This window comes from Scardinius erythrophthalmus (assembly GCF_964197995.2).
Source record: "Scardinius erythrophthalmus genome assembly, chromosome: 21".
Taxonomy (NCBI): Eukaryota; Metazoa; Chordata; class Actinopteri; order Cypriniformes; family Leuciscidae; genus Scardinius; species Scardinius erythrophthalmus.
In genome coordinates, this window is record NC_138241.1 from 5912407 (window position 1) to 5934633 (window position 22227).

Below are 22227 nucleotides of genomic sequence, written 5' to 3' on the forward strand. Positions count from 1 at the left end.
CGGGAGGAAAATAAAACAAGTGCTTTGTGAAAAGCACAGTTGTCATGTCGATCGCTTCATGCACATCTGGATCGGCTCTGCATCCAGTCAGAGCGCAGCTGGTCGTCCCCGTATCGGATCTCAGCTGTGTGTGTGTGCGGACCGCTGATGGCCCCGTTCTGATAGCGCGACCCGTTGGACGTTGACGGGGTCAATTGAAGCTCTTGTGCAAACATTCACATGTGTGTTTAAAGGTTCTGCGGTCTCAAGCTGCTTCGGTAGACAGCGGAAAATCTCATGCCTGTGTCCTTTGTTTCTCATGATCTCTTTACCTCCTACCTTGCGTCTGTCACTCACACTCATCTTTATTCACATCAATATCCTCGAGGTTAACATTGCTCAATGCAGTAACTCATAGAAAATAAAGTTTGGTTAATGTTGGTTTCTACATACGTTACCGTTTAAAAGTTTGTGGTCTGTACGATTTTTCTTCAGTACGCAATGAATAGTACTCAGCAAGGATACATTAAATAGATGAAAAGTGACAGTAAAGACATTAATAATGTTACAAAAGATTTCTATTTCAAGTAAATGCTGTAACGGTTTCTACAAGTCAAGTCAAGTCATCTTCATTTATATAGCGCTTTTAATAATGTAGATTGTTTCAAAGCGGCTTTACAGTAACAAACGGATAATTTAAGGTAACAGAGATTCTTTCAGCATTGATAATAATATGTTTTTCTTGAGCATCTTATTAGAGTGATTTCTGAAGGATCATGTGACACTGAAGACTGAAGTAATGACGCTGAAAATTCAGCTTTGATTACAGGAATAAACTGCATTTTACTATATATTCACAGAAATCACTTATTCTAAATTATAATCAACAATATTACTGTTTTTACTTTAGAGCCTTGGTGAGCATAAATAGTTAAAAAGAAATCTTGCTTGGTTAAACTGTTGTTGTTGTTGTAAAATATTGTTGTTGATTGCTAGTTTTTGATATCTAATGCAGTGTTACTAGAATAATTATAATGACTACAGACTGACTACTACAGTAATAGAGCACTTTATGCATTTTAAGAAATAAAAAAAAGTTTTGTTTATAAATAAATGGATTAAATTAACAGCAGCTAACATGAGTGTTTTATATTGATAGTTTATGTAAGGGATAATCCACGGCTAGCCATCCATTAAAGGATTTTAAAAGTGAATTAAAATTGCATTAAAAGTGTATATTTTTAACAGACGTGTAAAAATGACGGTTATTTCTTAAGTTAAGGCTCGTCAGTTCTTGCACTCCGTCCGCTTTAAATAAAGTAGAGCCATCGGATTGCTTTTATTTGAATGAATTCACATTTATTTAAATTCATTATTAAAAGAGAGAGACAGAGAACTGAAGGAGTAGGAACAGAGAGAGAGAGAGATGCGTGCGCGAGTTACCTGTGTGCGTCGATCTCTTCTTTAAAGTCTAGCAGCTACAGTCCCCTCGTTGCTTAAGCATATAGCTAACTTAATGATTCTTTAATGGATTTATTACAATTATTTATGAATGACAGGCAACACTGATACAAATTAAACGATATTCAAAAATCATCCATTTAGCCTACCTAAACGTTTTCATATGCGTCTCTCACTCTGCTTGCAAGTGTATCTGTGTTACTATGGTTACCAATGTAGCGGATTAATTTCGAACTGTAATCAAACTGACTGGAACTACCTGTGCATTAAACGGTTTTACTGCACACCTTCCAGCCAATCAGAATCGAGTATTTAAACAGCCCATGGTATAAATATATTTATTACATGGCTTGGTTGAATTCCAATGTAGAATGCGGTCTGTTATTTCTTGATAAAAGTTTAACACACCGTTGCCATGAAAAACAGAGCGTTGCTATGGACGCAGGATTCTAACTAACCGTAGAGACGGAACGGACTATTTTCTTTAGCGGAAGCAGTACAATCGTTTTTAAATCAATAAACTCCTTTTTAAATCAATATTTTGTGTCAAATTATTGATTTATTTGGTAGGTAGCCATGTAATAAGTGGGATAATGTAGAGCGAGGCGGTTGTTATAGCGAATACAACCCCTTCAGGATTCAAGCTTCGCTTCACGTCGGGGTCCCGATCAGCCTGTCGGGGTTGTATTCACTATAACAACCGCCTCGCTCTACATTATCCCTTACATATAAATATATATATATATTTATATATATATATATATATATATATATATATATATATATAACCTATCAATATAAAACACTTATTTTAGCTGCTGTTAATTTACCTTAAGCTGCGTTTGTGCGTACATGTGTGTGTGAGAATCATGACACGAAGGACAAGGATGTTTGCTTGAGACAGGAATAATCTAATCAGTTGCATGTAAATAGAATAAGCCAATAATCCACGTGAATCTGCATCCTCCACAGAACGCTGCAGATTTCTCCAGAAACAGAATGCATGCCATTCATGACAATCTACAAATCCGCTGTGTGTTAAATGTCAGTGTGTGTGATGCGTCTCACTGGTTCGTGTTACTTATGTGATACCTCAAATAAGGCAACTGGTTAAGGATTTTAGTAAATTCTAGTTCAAGTATTTCCAGTGCCCAATTCCTTTTAAGCCCGGGACACATCAAGCCGACGGTTGGCCGTCGGGCAGTTTTTGTGCGTCGGCCGACTAAGTTTCCTCAGTGTGTTCCGCACCGTCGGCTGAAATTGGTCCTCGTCGGCTTTTCTTCGGCCGATTCGACGTTGAATCGGCGTCGGCCCATCGGTGAAGGAGGAAACTCTGATTGGCTGTTCAGCTTAGAGTCACTGCACGAGAATAATAGCAAAAACAGCGAGCAAAGAAGTCAAAACGGTACAGACAGAAGGCTGTTTTAATGTCACGTCATCTTACCCGAGTGTTCCTTGGCGAATATTTCAATATTAACAATATTAAGTGGAATAAAGAAAGTGTTTAGCAGGATTGATATTCAAAACGGTAAGCACACACTGCTTTGTTTATGGTTTGTGTATCTGCAGCGTCAGTTTGCCGTTTTGAATGACGAATATAGATGAATATATCTGCAGAAATAGACAGTTGTCTCATTTACACGCAGGCGCAGAACGCGCACGCTAGCTGACAGTCGGCAGTAGTTCTCTCGGTGCGTTCAAGTGCAGCTTTTCCCCCGACGCAGGCGACGCAAGGCGACAACACAGTTGGCTTTCATCAGCGCTAGTTCTTTGGCGTCGGTTTGGTGTGTCCCGGGCTTTAGAGAGCTCTTAAAAGCTTGAGTTCTTATGTTTCCCGTCAAAGCTCAGGATAGTCGCTAGTGAAGGGTAATTTGCTACTGTATGCATTCCTGTGACATTTTTGTCATTGAATATCTTTCTCCAGGTATGGCAGAGATATATTTGAATAGTAATTCCACAGGCAGTTCATGTCTATTTGCATCATTATTACTGTTGAGGAGGAGATTTTCTCTGTGACTGCTCCTGTAGTTCATGGACTCACACTTGTTGCAACAGCAGCTTTCAACAGCTTAATCTCATGAGATACCTTGAGCGTTTTCCACTGTTAAAACAATTTCAAATTGTGGATGGCCTTTAAATATAATTTAGTTAGTATTTTTCTGTCTAACCTTCTCCTTGAGCACAATTTTGATGTAAAGGAAAGAGACAAGTGGCAAAACAGCACTCATTAACTGACTTTCAGCTCTCACCTTCAACTAACTGCCCCACTGTAAAGCAGAGACGACTAAACAAGTTATTAACAGTCAGACACACACACATACTTGTACTCTCCATAGACATAATGATTTTTATACTGTGCAAACTGTATATTCTCTCCCCTTACACTAACCCTAGCCATCACAGAAAACGAGCGCATGTTCACATTTTCAAAAAACATCCCTTAGTGTGATTTATAAGCTGTTTTCCTCATGGGACCAAAAAATGTCCCTAAGGTAAAGGATTTCGGAGATTGCCATCTTTGTGGGGACATTTTCTCCCCATAATGTAGGGTTTACCAGGACCACACACACACACGCGCGCATAAGCACACAAACACATGCACACACGCGCACACACACACGCACGCACACACACAGCCTCCAAGTGTAAATTACTTGTTACAAATAATTTCTTAGCATTTAAAAGCATTTGATTGTATTTATCTCATGTATGAATTTAGAGTACAGTAAAAAATTGCAAAACCGATACAGATCATTTTCATTCTGGTAACTGAATAAATGACCAATACAAAATTCTGCAAAGTAGAATAGTAAATAAAAAAAAATTAAACCCTAAAAACTAAAATCAATTAGTAAATGTTTCAAGAAATGTAAGCATCACAACATTATGATGTACAAAAAATGAAAAAGAAGTTATATTTAAGTGTTATTAAGTGTTATTATATTATTGTAGTACTTTTAAAGATTAGCTTGAATGATGGCAAATATAATTTAAATGTAAAATATATATATTATTAAATTATTAACAGATTTATACAAATTAAATTTCATCCTTCAAAACAAAGCCATGGGATTCAAAGAAAAAGTAGTGTACACTGAGTAAATTGTAGAAGAGCCCAGGGCTCTGGGACTCTGACGCTGAAACCCAAAGTTGCGATGAAGCGTGTTGTCTTGCTGATGTTGCCGTCATCTATGTTCTGACTGGGTCTGTCAGAGAGACTCAGCTGCAGCGTTGGACCCGCTGGCAATTACTGTTATTAGTGCTGTCACAATCACTTCATCCTCTCGCAGCATCACTAAACAGACCTGCGGATGTGTGTGTGTGTGTGTGTGTGTGTGTGTGTGTGTGTGTGTGTGTGTGTGTGTGTGTGTGTGTGTGTGTGTGTGTGTGTGTGTGTGTGTGTGTGTGTGTGTGTGTGTGTGTGTGTGTGTGACAGTGTTTTATTTCTGGGTCTCCTTCTCGCATTTTGCATGCATATTAAAGTGATTGTTCATGCATAACCATGGTAGTAGTTTAAACACTTTGGGCCTCATTTATCAATCTACAAAGAAACGAGTGCGGAAATCATCTTACAACAGGGTTCACGTGTGATTCATGAATCATTATGCTGCCAATCCTATCGTACGAATGATCGTACGTCGATAAATGTGTCGGCTGAAGATAACATTGTCATGTGAATATCACGGTTTAGAAGCCTCGCCCCTGGAGTTTACGACGTGGAGAAACGTAACCAGGCCAAGAAGAGGAGGTAATCTAATCTCATGAAAGAGAAATTGATCTTACTCCAAACACACACGTTAACCTCGTAATATGAATATAAAATACTGGTAAATAAAACAAAACATTATAAACACTATAACCTGGCTATTTTAGTTCCCCTCACTCCACAACAAACTCCTTAAATTTATCTAGGCTATTCAGAACAGAACATAAGTAGCTATTAAATTATAAAGTAAAAAATGAATTAGGCTATAGTGACATTCATTATAAACAACACACAAACGTATTTATTTAAAGCGAAACTGAAACGGCATTGGGCTCATGTAGAGGCTACCTCTCTCATTCAGCCAGAATCCAAATGTATTCGCAATCTAACATTTGGTTGCTGAATTATGATTCATTATGTAAACAAGGCTTTGTACGTCACTCGAGTTCCAATATCCACGTAAAATATTATTCATGAAAATGTGTAATTCATCCAAAATATGTTTAGTGGGGCGGTGGGAATGCTGACCGGCACAGATTGTACAGCGAGTCATTTAATTTGAGCAATGTAACTTTTGTGTTTGGTTGACTGTCTTTTAGTTTAATATTGAATCGCTGAAAATGCCAAGTTAGCGACGGTAGATCTGACTCTGTATGTTGTGTTTGCGCGATCAGTCGGATTTAATCAAATAAAGAAATAAAGTAAACAAATACAATACGCTTAAACACCTGGACCTGACAGGAAAGCTCTGTTTCTCATTTCACATGTGAAATGTCAGAGAGAGGCCGGAAAATGGGCATGAAAAAATAAATTATGACGCGAAACACTTTACTAACATTATAAGTGGACCTCAGGACCTGTGATATGATCTCTCTAAACTCAGTTCAGCTACTATCTCTACACAAGTGCAGGAAGAACAGAGAAGACTATTGATGAGGACAGAGCTCCAAACTGCTAGTTTACATAGTTTGACTATATTAATGTTTATTGTACTCTCTCCCGAGGAAATGTCACTGCTGACATTTATCCACACATCACTGAAATATCATTATTGTTCCTGTGAATTCTGTAATACTATAAGGCCTTGGCTATTTTAATCTTTCACAAGATTTCATCGCATTTGTAATGATACGTTCTTAAAGTTAGTGTATAAGTATTGAAGTTATTGTAAATTTTTGTCCAGTTACATTTAACCCCCTGAGGTCGGCTGTCGCGCCGGCGCGATAGGCTAGTTTTTTTCCGTATGAGTGCAAAAAAAAAAATAATAATAATAATAATTTTTAGCTTATATGCTTGTGTTATACATCAATCGATCCTGTTTAGTGTGTATTTTTTTTTGTGTATGCTCATAATAAAAACAAAGTGTAGTGCTTTTCGCCAAATAAAGAAAAATAAGCATGATGCGAGTTCTGCCTACTCTCCGTCAGTGAAGTCAATTCTGAAACGCGTCCGAAAATGAACTGTAACTCAGCGAATACTCAGTCAAACAGGCATACAGTCACACAGGCATGAAGCTTGAATTCTCTTCTTTAAAATGAAGTAATTTTTATAAAAAACAAATATTCACAGTTTATGTAATATGCATGCAAAGAGAGAGATGTCAGTCGTTCTCATCTCAGCTCATTAAGTTTTAATGTGCTCCGCCCACGGAGAGCGCGCGCTATTCAAACGCAAATGTGAGGCGATCCAAACAAACCTGTGAAACGCCCACATCAGCTGGATAACACACACCGCGAGTTCACTTTCAGACTTATGTACTTTACGATGCTGTGAGGAATAATACTATCTTGATAATAATCCTGCAAAAATTTACCTCAGAAGTTCTGGAAGTATCATTTCGAGGAGCAAACGGATCCCGCTGAGGAATTAGGTCAGTTCTGTTTGCTTTGTTCTAATCGGAATGAATGAACGCAAAGATGCGTGCTGTTGTGGAGCTACTACAGCTGGCAAAAATACTGTTTAAATATTGATCGCGTTTCTGTGTATGAATGAATGAACGAACGAACGCACAGATGCGCGCTGTTGTGGAGCTACTACAGCTGGCAAAAATGCTGTTTTAATATGAATCGCGAATACAAAGAAAGATTACACTGGAAATATTGTTACAATTTTAAATGTTGTTGTAATTGTATAACCTTAAAAAAACAAAACAAAAAAAAACATATATATATATATTTATATAAGGATAGATGTAAACAAAATCTTAAAAGGTCATTATAAGCCTTCTCTTTAAATAATTGTATTATGCTTTATTAGTGACACATTTGGGAAGAGAATATATTCCAAATCTGAAAATACAGTATGAGAACTATTAACTGCACAATTTCTAGAAATGTTTACCTTGGATATTGTACAATTTGCAAGCAAAATTTGTGGAAAAAAACAACAAACCAGTTATATATTGTCCTTGCATTCTTGTGGCTGAGTCACACACCTGAATGAAAGGCTCATTACGTATGCAGCCTCATTATGCGGGCCCCATTGTCTCCGCAGGTGTGAATCACGCCCACCCGCATATGGCCTTTCCAAACAAAAAGTGTTTTACAAGATTTAAATCAATGTATTGTGTTATGTGAATGATTAGGCAGGATGATTTTCACATAATTTTGAAGAAAAAATTCTAGGCAACGTCATCCATTAGTCAGAAGTCTTATTTACATATATTTAGAATATGTTTTATGGCCTTATTTCAGAAACTTTAGTTTTTTGTTTTTGAAAAAAACATGCATAAACATTATTCTATCAAAAATACAAACATGTTCATGCAAGTTGTTCACATATTATGGTAGCCCTGTTTGTGCTAAATAGAGTGAATTTACACCTTTGCCATTAATATGTTTATAAGCAACTGAAAAAAGCACAAATGTCAGGGCATGTCAGAACATCTCAAGGACCCCAAAAACCCCTCAGACCCCAGAGGGTTAAATATATCATTCGTCACATGGTATCACATAAACTAGCTTTCTTTCTTGTTGCATTACAGCATACCATGCATTATACTGATCAATAACACATACTTATGTAATTCATACTGCAATGAAAATGACACATTGCTTTTGTCCCTATTTCCAAATCATGTGATAATATACAAAGGTAAACAAGGCTTTATGGAATCCTCAGAAATGAACAGAAACTCAAGTGTGAGAGTAGAATTGTGAACTGAAATGTTGCTCTGTGTGTTTGTCTGGCAGAAAATCTGACGAAATATCTCTGACACAGGTTGTGAACCTCTTTTCTTTCGTTCTTTAAATCCTCTAACAAGACGCTTTGATGTAACTAGGCTTTTACACCCCCACCAAATCGTCTGGATTTGAGGGCAAAGCTCTCTGTCGTTCTTGTAAATCTATTCCGATAGAGACTGGTGTTTGGTATTCTCTGCGCTGTGGTGGAGGTTTTCATAAGATTTGAAATTTAGACACTGTACTATCAAGTTTGTCCGTCTTTAACAGTTAGCCATGAAGACTTTTCAGTGTTTTTAGGGCTGGGCGATAAGGGCAAAAAAATTATAATGATAACATTTTTCATATCAGTCGATAATTAAATTTATTTATTTCGAGTTTGAAGGCATATTTACGCTCCTAAGTGAAAGTTGTAGAAACCAGAGGGTTAATTGTGCTTTTAAACTACTCTCTATTGTCCAAACACGAATTCTTTACATTTTTCCAGTCATTTCTTTCTGGAAGAGGTTAACAAAATAAATATCTTAATAGAAAAATGTTTTTCTGAATAGTTTCTGAATGTGCTAACGGTTAATATTGTCTTTGATGACGCGTATCTTCAGCACAGTTTGCAGTGCAGGCTGCATTATTAACAATATTACATGTTTTGTCTCTTAGAAATGCACATTTGACAGCAGCTTGAGTTAGGATGCAGATGTAAATGTATGTTCATTAACAAAAACATTAACATCTGTAAAAAACTGATTCATTTGTATATGGTGAAATTTAAATATTCTGACTGTTTGAGCTTTATTCAAATTAACCATTGCTCTTCCATAGTAGCATACATTACACCTCACTATGGTAAAATGTAACTATATGGTTTCTGTGGTATTTGTATGAAAAACAGGAGCCTAAATACATTTAGCATCAATGCAAAAATGCTATAGTATTGTGATTATATTCCTTTACTCCTTTAATACATTTAAATACACGTCTACAATAATAATATACTAAAATTCGATATGAATATCCCACATTTCTGCCACAATACCATTTTGCAGTTAGTGTTTCTAGATTGATTACTTTGTAGATTGAAAAGCCTTCTGACTGCATCGTTGCACACAGTGTTTCTCCTGTTTGTCAGCGCTGTTTCATCTGGCTTTAAACTAGTTTAAATCACAGAGATATTTGTGTTCTTTGCTGAAATCAAGAGCTTCTCGCTGGATCTCACAGCACTGTTTAGTGGTCATGTGACCGAGACGGTCAGCGAGTAAACGCATCTTCTCTAGTAAGCTCGCGCTGCCGTTCGAACTTTGAACTGAGCGGTTAATGGTCCGTGTGGCGTGCCGTTTCGTTCCGCTTTTTGCGCATAAACATTATATTGAACATTTATCGAACTCTTGTAATAATTTGCTTGAGGAAATTTATATTAGGCAATGATTATCATTATGGTTTTATCGCCCAGCCCTATCAACATGGTTGACCCGAATCATTGCATCGTCAAAACATGAACCTGCTCGGAGCCATGCAATATTACTCCTCTCTGACCATGTTTACATGCACATAACATTTTTATCTTAATATCTGAATTTTTTTTTCAAATTGTTAGAGCCATGCTGTGTGTGCTCCAACATACGGTTGCAACATGCAGTTACACTTTGGGCTTACTCAGTGTCGGCTTTTACTCAGTGTCGGCTCCCATTCCCCTCTCTTCATATCTGTCCTCCTTCTGTCTTATCTAAATGAAGGCAAAAAAAAAAAAAATATATAACTTTAAAAAGACTTAGTTCATATTGCAGTTATATAAGCCGTAACTTGATTTCCATAATCCAATTAAGCCAATATGACAGCTGTCATATCCTAGTATTACTCTGAATTCTAAACACGAATGTTATTCTGAATGCTACAAGATAGAGATGTTTGTGAAAGTTATAGAGCATATTTTTAGAACTGTATAAAAACATTAAAGCTAAATTGTGTTATGCGTCACCAAACAGAATGAGAGGGGACTCTTTGCTTGTTTTTTCAAACTGATTTCCCGGCCCCATCTGCAATTGGTCGGACAAACAGGTAGTCCCACCCCAAACTAACACTGGTTGCCATGTTTGACAAAAGCAATGTTTTGAAGAGTCTCAGTGTTCATGGAAATCTACCTACAAATTGTTTACTTATAGCTGTCACTACATATTAAGCCGTAATATGAGAATTTTTAAACATCAACAAAATTACACATTTCAGCCTTTAAAGCAATGAACATGAATCGATATACAGATGGCTGAAAGCACTGCAAGAATTGCATTTTGTTGTGCTGTTGTCAAGGACATGAATGAGAATAAATGAGTTGATTCAATTACTGTGAACTACTCTGATGTGAATTATTGTACTACTAACACTGAATTGAAATCCCAAGAGCAACCTTAAAGGGTGAACCAGAATATAGACCTTAATCAGAAAATGATTTGCATGTGAACATGGTCACTGTGGTGAAATATACCTCATTACACTCCCCCTTACTCATCTCTACATGTGCCATCGTCCTCTCCCACCCGAGTCGGGATATTAGTTCCCAGAGCCTTCCACCGAGGGGTCGGCGCTCCTTCAGAGAGGCATTATTGCCTCGGGAAGGATTACAAAAGAGCAGGACAATGGATTTATGGACATTGATTACGCTACGGCTCGGAGACGGCGCACGAGGGGAGAGAGGTGTAAACAAAGGCCTAGTCGAGGGCCTCGCAGTCGGACATATTTCCTGCGTCGGACGTTGAAGGAGCGTCACCTGGGCTACCAGCCTGTCACTGCGGGAAAAACAAGTGTCTCAGCTGTATCTTACCCTCAGATAGACTGACACACACATGCATACACACACCACTTCTGCTCCAGTCCCTTCTGGCTGTCTCTGCCCAGTGTTATTGACAGCGTGGCTGTGGGTGGGTGACAATCAGCCTCAGAAGATCAATTTTTAGCACTTGTCACAACTAAGGAAAGCCAAGTAAATCAGCCAAGCGAAACCAAGAGGCCGAATAAAAAAGAAAAAGGAAGTGACCTCATAACACCCAAGCACCAACGTCCTGAATGATAAATCATATTGAGTGTGTTGGGCGACACGCACCCCTGTTTTCTCCCCTTCATCACTTCGCACTGAAAGGGGCAACAATGGATCCTTAATGAAAATCAGCAGGCAGAACGCGGGAACACAGACGCAGATGCTGATTGCCATCTATTTCCCATTTGCAGTCACGGGGAGAAAAAACGAGCACTGTTTGCATATTTGATTATTGCATAAATCAGATCTTGATTTTTTCTTGTGAAATCCTACAGGAAAATTTGAGAAATGGCAAATCAAGCCAAATGCAGACAAACAAAAGCGGCAGCGTAGGAAAAGTGTAACGAGCCCCTTCAACTTAATGTGCGCTGGGTTTCTATCAATTAAGCAGTTTGCCCTCAGCAATCTTCAACGCCTTTTAACCACAAGTTTCTGTCATACAATTTAGTTTTTAAAGTCCCTATATTTCTGCTCCACTAGCTGCACCAAACAAAACTACATATTATTTTCTGAAGAAAATGTGAGTGATAGTTGCCTGTCCAAATGCTTGGGTTTCCAGGGCAGTTGCTATTAGGTGTTGCGAGGGGTTGCTATTCTGTTACTACATGCTTTCTAGGTGATCGCATACGGGCCCTACTAATGTTTCCAAACAGGTTTCCAAAACACTTCTGCTGCTCCTCATCTGCCATTGGTCTGACTAAACAGATAGCCACGCCCCCAACTCACTCCATTGGTTAAGCTGCTGTTGCTGTGTGCTGGTCTAGATTCTCAAACAATCGTTTGTTTTGAATGTTTTGAAAGTGCCTCAGAGCCACGATGTGTATGTTTTTCAGCTAAATCATTCTACAAATGGCTTACTTATATTTGTCTCTATATATTAAGCTAAGTTAAAGCGTATTTAAAAAAAAAAGAAGAATAAAAAAAAGCTGTGAGCACTGCTGAGCTCTGACTCAGAGCAGTGAACTAGTTTTGATTTGTTGCTCATGCTATTGTTGCCTCTCTCTGCTAGCTGTGAAGCTTTTGTCACTGCTTGTCTGGAGACTGTATGAATTTTACTTTTATAAAGACAGGATGACATATACATGGCATCCTGACTTCTGCTTTGGTAGAGCACAGTAAAACAAAGAAGCAGCTTCTCCGTTTTATTTTTACTTTCACATCCTCTCTGTTAGTCTGTGTTTTTATTAGATTTGCTTTTGCACTTTGGTGTATTAAGGTTTCAAACCCCACAGCAAGAGAGGAAGGTGAGACAAGCCCCTACTTCCTTCTTGAACTTCATCATATCCAAACACACATATACTGTATTTCTGGTGAACTCGTTGAAAACATACATTGTTGGCAAGGGGTCAAGAATTATGCCCCAAATAACGCACTATAGACTATGCACTTATACTATGCACTCTATGTACTCTACCATCTAGTGTATGAACTTTATAAATGTTGTCTTTTACATCATGTTGTCTCCGCTACATCATTAAAGGTGCGACAGTTGAGAGCATTAATTGTTCAACATTCCACACTTCAGTTAATCAAGTGTATCATCCGAGTATTTCAAGTGCACTTTTTCTTTTTGGAATTATCAGGCCCTGTTTACACCTGATATTAAAAGAACATGCCGACTTTTTGGGACTTTAGTTTATTCACTGTATCCCCCAGAGTTAGATAAGTCCATACATACCCTTCTCATCTCCGTGCGTGCCGTAACTCTGTCTGACGCACCCACCGCTAGCCTAGCTTAGCACAAAGACAAACAGCTCCAGCTAGCATACTGCTCCCAATAAGTGACAAAATAATGCCGCAGAAGTAGCAGTGCTTCGCCTTCTGAGAATAGTTCCCAGTATGTATACAGTTAGAAGATGGCTGTGTCTCATGTGACCTTGTTATTTGTACACGCTGTGACTATACAAATCACGACATGTAAATAGGAAAATGTTGGCGTTATTTTGTCACTTATTGGGAGCAGTATGCTAACTGGAGCCGTTTACCTCCAGTCTTTGTGCTAAGCTAGGCTAGCGGTGGGTGCGTCAGACAGAGTTACAGCACACACGGAGATGAGAAGGGTATGTATGGACATATCTAACTCTGGGGGATACGGTGAATAAGCTAAAGTCCCAAAAAGTCAGCGTGTTCCTTTAAGATGCGTTTTCGTCGATCGGATCACAAGTGGGCGACGGTAAATACAGGTGTAAATGGAGTCTAAAACATTTTGAGCTTGTCCATTTCCCACCACTTCTAGTCGAAAACGCATTCGACCGGATTGCTTTCGTAGTGTAAACGCTCATGAGGTCAAATATTTTCAAACAGCCACAAAAGACGCCTATTCTCTGCCTACTGACCTGATGCGTAAACATTGCGGGAAGAGCAGTAGCCAGACGGGATTTAAACTTTTATCGGCTGAAGACCCAAGTTTGGTTTGATGATGAAAAACATGCCAAGCACAATGGTCCTGTTAGCCAGTGCTGGAAGATGCCATAACTACACCACCAGGGAAAGAGCAAAAAGCATCTTTCTCCAATAATTGGCACTCAAAAGTAACCAAGTATTCTGGAGAAAAAAAAAATACATTTTTGCACAAGCAGTAGGCAAATATTGCAAAAATCTCTTAAAATCATTACGTAAGAAACAACATTATTTGAAGCCTTTCTGCACTTTCTTATTGGCCTCCTTGATTGTAGCAGTCAACATTGTGCTCAGTATCAGTGCATCTAAAACTTTCCCCTCTCTCTGTCCAGGAGGAACAGAACCGAGGCAAACCCAACTGGGAGCATCTGAATGAGGACCTCCATGTGCTCATCACGGTAGAGGACGCTCAGAACAGGGCTGAGATCAAGCTCAAGCGTGCAGTGGAGGAGGTTAACAAGCTACTCGTGCCTGCGGTGAGTACCACTGCTCTCCTACTTCCTTTCTCTTCATTCCTGTTGCAAAGCTCTCTTGAATATCACATGCATCATGCTTACTCAGGCTATCTGATGTCATATGTGTCAAATGACAGGAAGTGGTCTTCTGAGGTTATATGCCACGGGCTTTATTTAGGTTTTCAAACCATTTTCACACATTCAATTAGCCCCTCCAAACATCAGTACAGGTTCTGTTCACAACCTGTGTGTGCGTGGGTGACTTTATGGTGTGTCTCCCTCCACTGTTTAAATACTCCTATTATAAGTTGTTCATGCACTATGTCATATTCAACTCTTTAAGTGCAAATATCATATAATCACCAGCACTTGCCCTTTAAAACCAATCATCACTGGTTGCTTTACTGGACACCAAAACAGAAACATTTCAGACAGCTTCACTCAGCAAATAATGCTGGTCCATCAGACAAGCTGTTTTTAGCGACTAAGCATAATATATACACAATAATATTTGTTGTTTTTCATGCAATTTATTATAAAGTGATCCCTATAATGTATAGTGAAGAAAAATATATAAATTCTTATTTACAAAGATATATATATATGTTTGAACTTAAGAGGTAATACACTCTCAAACATATAACCTATAATATAACTGCTTGAATACACATTTCTCCACATAAGAAATACTATTTGAGACTGATCTTTGATTTGCTGGTTTTGATTGTACAAATTACTCAATACATTTGCTTCACAAAGATGCAGTATGTGCCATGATGAAGGAGAGACTGCATCTTATAAGAAAATCTGTGTTCTTGTATTATTAACATTTGTGTATTAGTAATGTTCTAATATTAGTAACAGTATTGTCATCTATCCAGAGCACATTAGAATGTGTGAATCTATGAGTGTAGACAACCCCTAAAACATTTTCCTCTTTCGTTTCCTTTCTTTTTGGTGTCACTTGATGAGTGGGAAGTGAAACATTTTCCAAACGCTCTCCTGAAAAATGGGAAGTGCTGTGCAGGGCCGGTGTGGTTGAGTGGTCAGTCACTTGGAACATTCTTTAAGAGCTAACTGTTGCATTATTGTCATTAAACTCTATATAAAAGGGTTGGAAGAACAGGGTCAAGTTAGTCTATATGGGCATACATTAAGGTATTTTAGGGTTATCGCTTTGATAGTTTGTTTTTTTGTTTTTTTTAGAAGCAAATGGGCCATTTTCTGCTACTGATTGCCTTTTTTTGAAAGCAAATGTATTTGTTATTTGCTCTATAACATGCCAAACTAGTCTTAAACAAAAAATATATGTAGCCATGTGAAATTAGAGGCACGACTGCATTTTAATTATGATCTAAACAAAGATGCTACTCACATGTAGCATGAGCAGTTGTTTTTTTATATAAATTAGATTTAATTATAGGATTTGAAACACTCCTGCGCAAAACAAAAACAGGAGACGGACTGCTGCATTCACTCTCTGACAGTAGGCGGCGCTTATGGAAAAGCAGTGGTTTCTTTGTGTACCGCTGTATACAAAGCAGCGCTGTGCTTATAAACACGACTTTATTCGGAGATTAGAGGAAAAGTAAATGCCATCGAAACTTTTCTGAAGACAGTCAGTTCCCTTCGGAGATACATTTATATAAACTGCCAAGCCCAATTAAATTTTTAAATTTTTCTTCCTATATTTCAAGCATGATGATCTTGCTGTGCCTGTTACAGGATTTTCTCTGCTGGCACGTGTTTGTTCTCCTCTTTGCCAAAACGGCCGGTTCTGATTTCGGCCGGTTGACCGGTTGATCTTTAGAAAACAGGTTGCACCACAAGAATTATTTGCACTCGCTCAAATGCTCGCAAAAAAATTTTGAGGTCGCACAGAGCAATTTTCGTGAGCATATACTACCAAAATGGTCGCAATTTCGAGCCTTGGTAGAGCGTTGCATGTCACTCACTTGGTGGTAGGACGCTGCCTTAGATATCTGCATATATAGAGAGCATACTTGATGGCAAATAAGCACTAATGTACCTTATAATCCACAGCTAATATCGAGCGTATAGATTCCAGAAATGTTCATTGTATTAGACTTTTAAGGTCTAGTCATGTGATGAGGAAGTAAGTGCATGGATGTTAATAGAGTATGAACTGTTGTAGACACATTCCAAGGCTTTGCGAGTCTGATAACAACTACTGCATGACCAGTGAGTCCTGCCTCAGTGATTTCATTAGCCATGGGGCTTTAATGACGAACACAGCTGCTCAGGATTCAGATGCTCACTGCTTACTCTGTTCATGTTGCATTGTTACAAAATGTAACATAGTTCATTAAATAGTTACGAGTAGAGGACTTCACCGCAAACCATGAGACTGGGCCTTGCTCAAAAGTGACATCATAAGTGAAAGTTTGCAATAACATGGAAACTGTGTTATTATGGTCAGTCTAGCCTAATCTAACCTAAGGTTTTCTTTTATGTTGCCTGTGATTTACAAATTCTGGTATTTTACAAAGTTGTACTGATAGGAATTTTCAAGCGTATGATTGATTGTTTCTTGCTCTTGTCCTACAAGTGTACACTACATACATGTATGCCACATAAAAATAAAAAAAATTGTGCCATAAATATTGCTTATGATGTGGCTTCCTTTTCTGTATTAAGACTGTGGGGTCTATAACTGTACTAATTATGGTATTTCGGTCTGAGCTTTGATGTAGTGGGTAGTATTTGTGCTTGTGACCCACAGGCTCACACCCTGGGTCACGTCCTGATCCCATTCCCCTTCTTGCTCCATCGACGGTTAATTCCAAGCTCATAAAACTTTAGTTATCACCAAAGTGGTTTACTGGATTGGAGTTTTTATTTTAATTCATTTTTGTTTTTAGGTGTATCACAGTGGTCTTAAAATGTTAAGAGTGACAGTGCTAGTTGAAGACTTTCATGCCAGTTTACAGAAAGAAAGGTATATTATGTGGCTGCCGGAGGAAAGATTATATGTTATTGCTTGAGTTGGCTGTCATGGCAACTGCCAACACCTTCAATAAGCTCAGTGAGAACAGTCACACCTCCCCAATCAGTGGACCTACTCTTTGGGTCTCCGAGTGGACACAGACTACAGATACTACTGAGACATCGGCATTTAACCTGATCGTCCATCTAAGAGCAATTCCCTTGTGTGGTAGCTAACCCTCAGACGACCCACAGAGAGGCCAACCCTTCCTTATCAATCCCAGCCCGATACTGCTGTGTATGATGGCCAACAGTGCCCTCCCACATCCCAAGGTAAAATCCATTAACACCTCTGTGTTTGCCTACAGGGACTTTTCTCAGTCAAATTGATGGAGGGAGGGATTTTTTTCCTTTCTGTTTGCACTAAGATAACGGCCACTAGTGTTCTGCTCCAACTTCTGTAAAGATCTTTATAATCCCTGCTGAAATTTGCATACTGATTGATCGCATCTTGTGGCATTTGAGCTGTATGCTCTGCTTCTCCACATGTGGGTGGGGTTAGCTGTGCACCATTGGTGTTTGTCGGAAATGTCCTTCTACACTATATATATATATATATATATATATATATATCAGGTGAATGCAGTCACATTATGAAGCATGTCAGGGGGTCACTTGCTTGACTGGCGGTCTACCTTCCGGAGAAAGCTAGCAACTGAGGCACATTATAGTAGCACACCAGGAGTCGTCAGCTTGGCTTCTTAGAGTCATCTATTTTAAATCATCATCATTATCTACATCACCACCGTTGCTCTCAGCATCATAATCAGCAGCACTGACAGTAGTGGCAGCAGTTGGTGTGGTGCACTCAGGAAGCCAATGACCAGCAGGATACTGCTAACACAGTCAAAAGCAATTATCATCAATGGCTTTGTGACAAATATATAAAAGCCTTCGCTTCACAATTGCATCTGATTGTGCTGACTGAGGCAAGGTCTCACCAGACTCCCCTGAGCTCCTCTGTCTCTCAAATGCAGGAAGGAAAGCTCATTTACATAATACATACCAGTGGTAACATGCTGCTCTTTTCCATACAATGAAAGTGAATAGTGGCTAGGGGCTGTCAAGCTAAAAAAAATGGGGGTGGGTTGGTTGGGGGGGGGGGTACCATAACTGTTGTCCAAATAACATGTACACACTATTCCAAGTCTTTCTGAAGTCAGACAATAGCTTTATGTGAGACAAATCTTGCAAATGATACATCTTGATGTACCATATTTGAACATTCTATATGTGAATGTGAATGAGGCCCTGTTTACACCTGGTATTAAGATGTGTTTTGGTCGATAGGATCACAAGTAGACGAGACACATTCCCGTTTACAACTGTTGTTTTAATCTGCCTCTTTTGTCCACTTTCGACCACTTCTGTCCTGATTTATTCGAGGGGAGGGTCTATGGACAGGTAAATCTATAGGCTTTTTCAGATCTTTTGATCTAATGAACGAAATAAGCTCACGCAATTTACAAATGAACGTGTCTGGAAAAATGGAAAAACATACAGAGCAGCAGCTTTAGTTTCTGCTCTGACAGCTGTGTAAAAGTTGTACCTGTACCTGCTTCCAGGTACTTTTTTTCGTACCACCTCCGGCGAGGTTCTGAGCGAGCTGAGGCGATACTAAAATGTGACGTGAAAACACGGCAGACTGCTGATTGGTCAGAGAGAATCATCACTATTCACTGCGTCATCATTGCACGCGCCAGACGGAGTATCCTGAATAAAAAACAGCAAAAACCAAAACATCCAAAAACAGCATACACTCGATTTCCTCCATTGTCCTGTGTGTGGGGGTAGCCGGTGTGTCTCGCGTAGAAGATTAAGTCACGGCAGTTTCCTGTGGCGTCGCTATGACGACCAGGTACTATTGTGGAAGTACTATCTGCAATGGAAAACGGAGCGAAAAGCGAGCCGAGGCTAGTCGAGTCGAGTTGAGCTGGTACTTGTAATGGGAAAGCGCCATTAGAAATCAGGAATGGTGAGAGAACATTGTGCTTGGTATGTTTTTCCTCTTCAAATCAAACTTGGGTCTTCAGCCGTCAAAGTTTAAATCCCGCCTAGTGCGCTTCCCATAATGTTTACCCATTAGGTCAGTAGGCGGAGAGTAGGTCTTTTGTGGCTGTTTCAACACATTTGATCACATGAACGTTTACACTACGAAAGCAATCCGGTCGAATGCGTTTTCAGTTACCTCTGGAAGTGGTTAAAAGTGGACAAGCTCAAAACGTTTTAGAACCTGTTTACACCTGTATTTAGCGTTGTCCACCTGTGATCCGATCGACCAAAACGCATCTTAATACCAGGTGTAAATGGGCCTTAGATGCGGTGGAGGAGAAGATGATCAGTGAAAATGTCCTTTTTTTCCATATGAAGCTATCGTATAAGCTGCTGTTTGCCATTTTTGTGGCTTGACAGCCCTTGGTCTTCATTTACTTTCACTGCATTGAAAAGGGCAGTGTCGTCATTCTGTTAAACTTCCATTGTTGTGTGCGTTTTGCAGAATGATGCATCAGAGCTGTTGGCTGGTGGGGACCCTGTTTTGAGTCTGACTTGGGTCAAGACCCTATTCTAGGTAGTAATGGTTTAGTAATGGTCGTAATTTCGCATTTATTTTCCTGTCTCCACTCCCCTTACCTACAAAAAAGAAATGCCAAAAAAATAAAAGTATAAAAAGCTTGGAACGCCATAAGAATTGAACGACAGAATTTTACATGGTAGGTGAAGTATTCATTTTATATATTTTTTAAACCACAGAAATCTTAACATTACATTGCTTGAGATAGACCTGTCTTTCTATTTGGTCAGCTGTAAATGGCCAGGTTATAGTTACTTTTATATCCAGGATGGAAGTTCTATGAATCTGCATGAGAGGGGGTGATCTTTAATGTAAACATGTACAAATTGCATGTTCCTAAAATATGTTCTACTCAAACTGAAGCTCTTAACCTCCTACATGTCACAGATAATTCATATTCCTGGAAAACAGACGTCTCGTGTCACTTCACTGTGAGTATTTTCAGCAATGCTAATCTGAACTATGACACACAACTTTTAACGCCAAATTACATGCACACCCTGGAGAAAGCTAATTTCAGAGAGCATTTTAGGGCCTTTATTTAGAACATAAGCCGGTAGGCAGCATCTAAACCTGTGGTGAGGTGAAGCGCTTAATGCTATCTGTTATAGCTCTCGACGTTCTCACTCTGTTTCCCCACCCTGTGTTAGTGGTAGCTAGGCCTAAATGGTCATTGCTGAAGGGACTACTTTAATTAAAGTCCTGTCTGTCAGCCGCCCCTCCGTGGCTCCCAGCCTGAAGTCATGACAGATAGAGGCAGCTCTAATTGTCAGGGCTGGAGATAAAGTGAAATTTGAAATTGGGTGTGGAGGGACTACTACCACACAATGCACACACACACACACACACACACACATACACCTCCCCTTTTTGGCCCATGTGGTTGTCCAGCTGTGCCAGCAGTGGTGTTGGAGAGGAGGTTAAGTAAACAGTAAGGGCCAGCGGGGGCCAAAGTACCCCAACTCCCCTCTACCCATCACAGCTCAGATTAGTGCACCCTGTCAGTCAAGACTTCCTTCTTGGGTACTGTAGTTCCAGCTCGTACCTGAATCCCAACGTTTTTGGTCTTTGAGCTTTTATGGGTGTATGATTGTTGTGTGTTTCGTGGTGGTTACTAACACAGTCATCACTATTACTGTTGCTTATTGTTTAGGGGTGTCCAATCCTGCTTCTGGACAGCCACCTTCCCACAGAGTTTAACTCCAATTTACTCCAGCTGGAAGCTTCCAGTAATCCTGAGACCTTGATTTGCTGGTTCAGTTGTGTTTAGTTAGAGTTAAACTCTACAGGAATGTGGCTGTCCAGGAGCAGGGCTGGACACCCCTAGTTAAGAGTCACAGATTTAAACAAATCCCTATCCCTAAGTAATAAACTCTGGTTTGTAATCCATCCCAAAATACGGATGTGAAAAATACCTCAAGTCATGTGACTTGTTGAAGAGAGGTGTGCTATTCATTTTCTTAGATACAGTGGGTAAAATAATATTGCAAACTTGTATTGAAGGTAGGAACCCAACTATATCTAAGCAACAGAATATCATAGAGACATCAGAGTGGACTCTACCGACATGGCCAGTAAGCAACCACTATAAATCAACCAAAAACTAACCAGAACACCCTAGCTACTAGAATTTTGGAAACTGCCAGCAACATCCTTGCATCATGCCAGCAGCTTTTTTACAAGCAAACACTACTTGTAAAAATCTAGTCATTGGACTTTTTGGATCTTGATCCTTGCCTGTTCTTTCTCCTTCACACATATTCACATGCCAATGTTTTGAGATCCTCAAACTCTTTTTGCCCAAATCACCCACTGGCACATGTTCACGATGGGATTGTGAGCCCCACAGATTGTGAGTGACTGCTGGGAGAATCGCTTAAGAGCCGATATCTAGGCGGGGTACGCACAAGTTCTGTTTGGGGAATCCTGTGACGTGCTCAGTGAGCGTTAGTCACACATAAACGAATCTCTGCCTGCAAGATTGCACATGGACACCTTCACATCTTTGTCAGAACTCCTGAGTGGATGTAGAAGCAAAGGCGCTTTATGGATGAGCAGAGCCAATGTTGCTGTTTGTGACGGTGATTTTTTTTTAGGAAGCCAGGAGAATGAAGGGCCCAGTGGTTTGTGGGAGGTTCCATCTGTTCCCTTCATGGCACAATAGGCTCCCTCTTGCATGACATGTTTTTCTGCCTCTCGCTGTTTCTCTGAGTGCTCAGCACTGGCGAAATAGAGAGAGAGAGGTTGAATAGAGCCCATGTCTCTCTTAGCAGAAATAAGTGTGTGTTGCCGGCAAATCTCTTGCTCTAAAAAAGACATGTTGTATTCATTTGTGTGCATGCACATTGAGATCTCGAGAAAGGACTGCACATTTTTGCACATCTTTGTCTCTGCAGGTGCAAATACTGCTTCCCTTTGTCCAAAGGTCTCCTTTCCATCAATAA

The 22227-nt window shown here is 39.4% G+C and overlaps 1 protein-coding gene across 7 annotated transcripts in view; it reads left to right on the plus strand.

The window, feature by feature from the left end:
• Nucleotides 1–22227, plus strand: part of qkib (QKI, KH domain containing, RNA binding b) — a 111602-nt gene that overhangs the window by 60390 nt on the left and 28985 nt on the right. For all 7 annotated transcript variants that reach the window (XM_081350324.1, XM_081350326.1, XM_081350327.1 and 4 more), the window contains exon 4: nt 14083–14226. In XM_081350324.1, the coding sequence (XP_081206450.1) occupies nt 14083–14226 (144 nt within the window). The remainder of the gene's footprint in view (nt 1–14082; nt 14227–22227) is intronic.